The 7,523-nt window shown below is 54.7% G+C and overlaps 1 protein-coding gene across 2 annotated transcripts; it reads left to right on the forward strand.

Moving 5' to 3' along the window:
• Positions 1 to 1,136: 1,136 nt before the first annotated feature.
• On the forward strand, positions 1,137 to 7,062 carry LOC103118876 (interferon alpha-inducible protein 27-like protein 2A). Of its 2 annotated transcripts, none has more exons than XM_060180971.1 (6): positions 1,137 to 1,283; positions 3,087 to 3,220; positions 4,034 to 4,138; positions 4,415 to 4,487; positions 5,819 to 5,980; positions 6,426 to 7,062. In XM_060180971.1, the coding sequence occupies exons 2-6, from the start codon at positions 3,121 to 3,123 to the stop codon at positions 7,045 to 7,047; spliced, it is 1,062 nt and encodes a 353-aa protein (XP_060036954.1). In that variant the 5' UTR covers positions 1,137 to 1,283; positions 3,087 to 3,120; the 3' UTR covers positions 7,048 to 7,062. The 2 variants fall into 2 exon arrangements, with proteins under 2 accessions (XP_060036954.1, XP_007529157.1); XM_007529095.3 differs by having other exon boundaries at positions 1,138 to 1,283; positions 4,415 to 4,444; positions 6,426 to 6,644.
• The last annotated feature ends 461 nt before the right edge of the window (positions 7,063 to 7,523 follow it).

Genomic DNA, 7,523 nt, shown 5'->3' on the forward strand with positions numbered 1-7,523 from the left:
CAGGTGGGGCCTAGGGGTTTGAACAAGAGTCTGTGCACTGTAACGTGTGTGCCACCCCAGCCCCCCCTCCATTGCTGTTCTTGTGCCTACGTCAACAAGGAGTGAGTCTTCTGAACACTGGGCTGCCGGACTTGCCAGGGAGAGGCCTCTTCTGGGCACAAACTCTTGGCTTACCCGCTCTGTTACGCACCAGATTCGGAGGCCCAGAAGAATGTTCTGGGGCAGTAGGAGTGAGCCTGCAGGACTGACTCTGTGTCCCGTGCTAGTGCCCTGACAAGAGATGACCCGGGGACTTGTCTCATGGACAGTCCATTTATTGAACAGCAAAGTAGGGTTGCTAAGGGATTGTAGGAGGAAGTAAGTTATCCATTCCATATATGGTTTGGGAGAAGAGGGACAAAGAGAAGTAGGGGGTTGGGAAAAGGTCAGAGCATTCCTAGTAAATGTTGAGCAAGGGGTTTAGTTGATCAAAGGAACGGGGAAGTAGGGTTATCAATAACCAGCAGACAGAGAAGAGCCTTAAGAGAGAAGATAGATCATGTAGGATTAAAAGGACCAGAGCGAGCTCCCCACCTGCAGGGGAGTCACTTCACAAGCGGCGAAGCAGGTCTGCAGGTGTCTATCTTTCTCTCTCCCTCTCTGTCTTCTCTCCATTCCTCTCTGTCCTGTCCAACAACAACGACATCAGTAACAACAATAATACAATTTTTTTAAAAAATTTTTAAAAAAAGGACCGGAGGGGTTGGAGGAGTAAGGAGAATGCTCCTAGTTACTGTTTGACGGAGCAGAACAATGATGTCTGGGCCATATGTGATCAGAGAAGATGGACTTCTATTAACCTCTGAGTAAAGGAACCAACTGGTTTGGGAACAAGGAAATGGGCTGCATGCAGAGTCTTTTGTGAGGCAGAGAGACTGACAGAGGGAACTTTTTCCTGGTGGTGGTTTTCTTCCATGCTTGATCTCAGGTAGAGAGAGACTGATAGGAAAGGGTCGTGCCAACCAGGCACCCACTTTTCAGTGGGAGGTCCCATACCACGCTCAACCGTATCCTCACAATTTCCCTACACTGGCCCCAGCCCCTTCCCCAGGGACATCCAAGTCACCAGGATGTTTACTTTGTCTAAAGAAGAACATCCAAGGTTTCAATTCTTAGGAAATAGAAACTTACCTCATTGGCTGGCGCTGAGGTGGGGCTGCTTCTCTGTGGGCTTAACATCCCCAGCTCCCCGCTGCAGTGGCAAATTCCCTCTGCGGGCTGAGGAGACCTCCCTGTGCTTCTAGGTGAGGTGGGGTCAGGGGATGGGTGAGATGGAGCAGCTCCTTCTGTGGCTGCAGCCTGGTGGGTCGCGGAGGGGGGCTGTACTCAGTGTGTGCAGGCTAGCCCCTGTAACCCGGGACCCCCAGGACAGGCTTCCTTTGCTCTCATCTGGGCCGTTCTCAGAGTCACCAGGCCTCTGTGGGGAGGGCTGGGGGCTCCGGGCTCCAGCAGAGAGAATCCTTGCCCCCACATTTGCCTCCCACCCCAAGCCTGGAGGTCAGGTCTGAGTGACTCAGAGCCAGGGAGAGACAAGCCCCAGGGGGCCAATGAGAGTGTCCCCAGGCTTAGGGAGCAGTGGGCCACCCTGTCACTGTGCCTGGTGGCGCCCTATGAACCAGGGACCCCTCACCTAAAAGTGGGGGAGCCCATGTCCTGGGGGCAGGAGGAACCCAGGTGGGAAGCCAGAGCTTTCTTTTTAAAAATATTGATTTTGGGGGCCAGGTAGTGGCGCACCTGGTTGAGCACACATGGTACAGTGCACAAGGACCCAGGTTTGAGCCCCTTCTTCTTCTTCTAGCGTTTGCCCTTCTTCCATAGCCAGTCAACAGCGTCAGGTTGAGCCTGATGTAAAGTTTCGAGAGCCTAATCCCCACCTGCAGGGGGAAAGCTTCACAAGTGGTGAAGCAGGGCTACAGGTGTCTCTCTGTCTCTCTCCCTCTCTACCACCCTCTTACCTCTCAATTTATGTCTCTATCCAACAGATAAAGATTTTAAAAATTATAAAAAATTGATTTATTTAAGATAGAGACAGAAGGAGAGAGAGAGAGAGAGACCTGCAGCACTCCTTTGCCACTTGTGGCGCTTCCTCCTACAGGCAGGGACCAGGGGGCTTGAACCTCAGTCCTTGAGCACTGAATTGAGCCCAACCTCAGACACCCTCTTACCCCTTCCCTTGAGCTTTCATATTTTTTAAAATAATTTATTTATTTATGAAAAAGATAGGAGGAGAGAGAGAGAGAGAACCAGACATCATTCTAGTACATGTGCTGCTGGGGATTGAATTTGGGACCTTGGGACCTCATGCTTGAGAAGCCAGTGCTTTATCCACGGAGCCACCTCCTGGACCACGAGCTTCCTGATTATAGTGCTGACCAAACAAATTAGAATTCTTTTGGGTTTCTTGATTGTGGTACTAACGTCTTAATTTTCTAAAGCATCTATTTATGTATATGAGAGAGAGAACCAGAACTCTGGCACATGAGATGCCATGAGGTATCAGACTCAGGACCTCACGTCTGTAAGTCTCTGACTCGACCCACTAGTGGTTCCATGTCCCAGGCAGCTCTGGAGTTTTCTCAGTTGCTCCTGGATTTCAGGAGTCCCAGAAAGAATGTAAGATGCTAACTCTGGTGCTTTCTGCAAAGCATTAACAGTCCACTTGGTGAAATAAAACTCCCCCTCCTCAGGGTCTGAGGCTAACTCACCAGGTAGGACAAGCGTCTTGCCCCACGCACTGTCCAGGTCTCAGCCCTGGCATCAAGGGGAGTGCCAAAGCACCAAGAGAAGCTCTGTGACTGCCCTGTCTTTCCTGTCTGTGTCTCCATCTTCCTATCTGAGTGAAAATGTCAGACCTGGGCAGTAAATCCCACATGCACAGAATGTGGGTTGAGGTCCGTCAGACACCCATAGCGTTCGCCTCTGCAGGCCTGCTGTCCAGGCAGCTCAGGCGGGGGGGGGGGGGTCTCTTTCTCTAGCAGGAAGGCCTTCATTTCCAAGGTGGTGGGTGAGGCTTGTCCTGCAGCCCCACCCCATCCTCATCCTTCCAGGCCACACCCAGTGGGCACCGCTGCGTCCAGAGCCATGGTTCTCACCCAGGTCTTGGCCGTCTCCCTCTCCTCCAAGTTCCTGTCTGCAGCTGGCCTGGCCCAGGTGGGCAAGGTGGCCGGACTGTCGTCACTGGGTGAGTACCCTGGGGGTAGTTGGGGGCATAGGGGCGTGTCCTGGGATCCTTGGAAGGGGAGAGCAGCCTCCCGCTGACCCTGCAGATGGCCTGTCTTCCCCCAGACAGTCGCTCATTTGTGTGCATATGTTACCTCGCACACAGAATAGCTTGGATCATCAGAGGACCTGAATAAAACTGAGGGTCTTTTGAAGAAGTTTTCTCTAGAGGAAGTAGTGAAGGGTAGCATGTGCAGGAGGTGGTGCCCATCAGAAGGCAAACAACACGCTGATTTTCAGCTGTGCACTCAGGATCTCTAATCAAATGTCACGATACTTCAAAAAAACCCAAATACTTCAAAAAGGAAACAGAGTTCATAAAATTTGAGTTTTCATCACCCTTGATAGATCTAATTATTATTTTTTATTATGTTTATTTCCTTATTAAGTAGAGACAGTCAGAAATCAAGGGGAAGGGGAGCTAGAGAGCAAGAGAGACAGACACCTGCAGCCCTGCTTCACCACTTGAGAAGCTTCCCCCTACAGGTGGGGGTCAGGGGCTTGAACCCGGTAACAGGTGCACCACCACCCAGCCTCCACAGATCTAATCACTACATTCATTAGAGTCATTAATCTCATAAATAGAACAGTTGTACTATTATTCCCTGGTGGTTTCTTAAAAACAGTCACACGCTTATCAGCCATCCAGGAGTCTGGTGAGGGCTGCCGCAGCTTCCAGAAGCAGCAGGTAGCTCCTTCACCTCTTAGAGCGTCAGCAGCTCAGTGAGCAGGGCAGCTGGGCCTCTAAGGCCATGTGTTTCCTCTGCTTCTCCAGGGAACGCTGTGGCGTCCAGGGTGGCCGTCTCTTCTGCTTTGTCCACCTTGGGGCCCATGCTGGGGTCTCTGCAGGGCTCCATTTTGCTGGTGTCTCCTGTGGCAGGTAAGTGACCCGGGGGACTGTCACCCCTTCAGTGCCTGAAAGAGGACAGGAAAGTCAGGACCCGGGTCAGAGCTGTCCCTGCTCCCTCCGACCCTGGGGCCCCTCCTCTCTCAGGGTGCCCCTCACCCCCCTGATTGACCTGGTGCACCCCCACTCCAAGGCTCCCTCCCTGCTGCACCCCTGTGTGAGATAAACAGGAAGGGCGGGGGACTGGGCCCTGGGTCCGGGTGGAGGAAGCTGGGGAGCACTGCTCACGGAATGTTCTTTTGTTCACAGCCAAGGTCGCTGCAGCTGCAGTGGGAGGAGGTGAGTGGCTGTTCCCAGACTCTGGAACGTGGGTCCAGACCTGGTTAGCCCAGGCCTCACATGGGAAGTGGGGAGGAGAAGGGATGAAGTTCAGCAGGAAGCGTGAAGCAGGGGTTGGGCAGTGGTGCACTTAGTAGAGTACAGCTTTACCATGTGAGAGGCTCTAGGTTCAAGGTTCTGATCCCCACCTGCAGGAGAAAAGCTTCAAGAGTGGTGGATCAGTGCTGTAGTGTTTCCTCTTTTCCTGCTGCTTCCTTCTCTCTATCTCACCCTCTATCAAAAGGAAAGTAAGTCTCCCAGCAGTGATGAAGTCACCGTGAAGGCCCTGAGCCCAGTGATGACCCTGTTGGCAGAAAAAGGAAGAGTGGTCCAGGAGGTGACATAGTAGATAAAGCATCGGACTCTCAAGCGTGAGGTCCTCAGTTCAATCCCCGGCAGCACATGGACCAGAGTGGCGTCTGGCTCTTTTGCTCTCCTCCTATGTCTCTCATGACTAAATAAATAAAATCTTGAGAAGGAAAGAAATGGCACCAGGCAGCGGCACACACGGTCGAGCGCTCGTATCACCATGTGCAAAGACCCAGGTTCAAGCCCCGGCCCCCACCTTCGTGAGTGGTGAAGCAAGTCTGCAGGTCTCTCTCTCTCTATCTCTCCACCTCTCCCTCCTCTCTCAATTTCTCTCTGTCCTGTCAAATTAAGTTAATAATTAAAATAGATTTAAAATATTAAAAGTAAGTGGAAAAGAAGAACTGGAGACAAGAAGCAGAGATGGAATCGGCGTGTTGTGGACGCTTTCTGTGAGGACAGTTAGACCTGCTCTCTGCAGGGCAGTCCCTGTGGGCTGGGGAGTGTCCTTGACTCCTCTGAGCTCCTGCTTCCTCTGCGAAAACAGGCACACATTGTCCCTTCAGGGTCACTGGGAGGTGGCATCGGAGAAGATGGACGAGGGATGTGCACCAAAGCCACCGTCTCTCAGGCTCAGGGCTCCTGGCTTGGTCGTCCATGGTGACGCCATGGAGCCCTGAGCTGAGATGAGGCAGAGCCGGGCACGTGCTCCTCCCTCACGCTGTCCCCCGTCCCGACACACCAAGATCCCCTCGGAGCGGCTCCTGCAGCCACCCCGGCCGGGGTCCTGCGCCTGCTCCTGAGAGGCCGAGGCCCCAAGGGCAGGGGACTTTCCCGAGGAAGGTCCTGCTGCAGGTCTGAGCTCAGCCTGAGTCCCCGTGACCCCAGTGGCCGCCCCTTCCATTGCCGACCATAGCCAGGCCTTCTCAACCCGAACCTACCTGCTCCAGACCAGAGAGGCTCCTGAGTTTGACTGAACCTGGGGGGACTGTTCCTCCCTGTCCCCTGACCCCAGCCCTCTGCCCACAGTGGTGGCTGTGCAGGCCACCCCCGTGATCCTGGGTGCTATGGGTTTCACCACGGCGGGCATCGCCGCCTCCTCCATCGCAGCCAAGATGATGTCTGTAGCTGCCATCGCCAACGGGGGTGGAGTGGCCTCAGGAAGCCTGGTGGCAACCCTCCAGTCTATGGGTGAGTGTCCCTTGGGGCTTGTGTGGTCCGTGAGCAGGACAGGACATCAGAGTGCCCAGCTGGGAGCTGGTACCTGAGGCCTCCTACTCCTTCCTGGCCCCTTCTGGCCCCTCTCTGGACTGTCTCCTGGACACCCAGGCGGCAGGGAGAGTCAGGGACCAGGCCTGGAGTGTCAGCTCAGGCAGACTCTGCCCAAAGCAGATTTGCAGGATTACTGAGGGTGTCCTCACCTCCCGCCCCCTGGACACAGCCTCCTTCTAGGAGGAGTGAGCAGCTTCCAGACTTTGATTCCACCTCTGAGCACACCCCCAAATCTGGGCATGGCATGGAGGTGGGTGCTGGGGTGCTCGGTCTCCTGCTCCCTGGAGGAGCCCTGGAGCCTCTTCCCCTCTCCTGCTCTCTTCCCCCTTGCTCTGTCCTAACTGACCACCCCCTTCTCCCCCAGGAGCAGCTGGACTCGCCTTGACCTCCAAAGTCACACTGGGCTCTGCTGGTGCCCTGGTGGGTGCCATCCTTGCCTAGTTCCCGAAATGGCCCCTGCAGAGAAGAGAGGAAGCCCAGCTTATATCCCGCCCCCCACCTCACGGGACTGGTCACCCATGGGTGACCACGTATCCAACACTGTACCCCAGAAAAAGCAAGCAATAAAAAGTCATTTCCATGACTTTCTTTCTTCTCTGAGCTCCCTGAGTGGGAGAGGAGGCTACCTTTTCTTCATAGAACACGTGTCCAGTGCAGGGTGTGCTCTCCGGTGGGGTGAGTGGCCGGGAGCCTCGTGTGCAGACCCTGAGTACCTTGTCTCCCCTCTGGGCCTGTGTTTGATCAAAACCCAGAGGCAAAATGTGGTTTTGCTTCAGAGTTCTGGCCCCAATGTCCTGAAGAATCTTCTAGAAGCTTCTTTTCGCCGGGATGGGCTCCGCCCTGAGCATCAGAAGTTCTGCTCCCGCCACTTTTCTCCACCAACTCCTCCAGCAGGCGCTGGGGCTCAGACAGGGCACTGGGCGCCAGGGGACAAAGGGCCTCTTCCTAGGAAGTGTGTGAGAGGTCCTGTGGCTGGGCAAGGCTGACAGGCTGGGAGCCATCAGCACCGCCCTCTACTCCTGCAGGCCCAGAGCAGGCAAGGGCAACGGGGCTTCAGTCCCTTCCGGCGGCCATAAGGAAATGCCCAACTGGAGGGCTGAGGGCGCAGCTGTGTCCTCTCGCAGCTCTGGGGGAGGAGGGAAGCCCATGGTCAGACTAGCTGAGGAGGCGTGAGACTGTGTGCTCACACCCACATGGGATCTCTGTATCACAGAAGAGACCAAATCTCTCTGAGTGTCTCTGAAAAGGCACTAAGCCCAGTCAGGGGGGTCTGTACTCACGGCCTCACCCCCCCCCAAGGTGTCAACTCCTCTGCCGTCCTCTGGGGCTCAGGATGACAAGAGCTTAGGATCTGGAAGCTTCTTTAAACTGGTTTGGGGAAGCTAGAGGTCGGGCTTGGTCTGTTAGAGCCCAGCTAGCATGTCTGGGCCCAGGAAGGAGGCTCAACACGTAAACACAAGCT

This window comes from Erinaceus europaeus, chromosome 22 (assembly GCF_950295315.1).
Source record: "Erinaceus europaeus chromosome 22, mEriEur2.1, whole genome shotgun sequence".
In the NCBI taxonomy this organism is placed as follows: Eukaryota; Metazoa; Chordata; class Mammalia; order Eulipotyphla; family Erinaceidae; genus Erinaceus; species Erinaceus europaeus.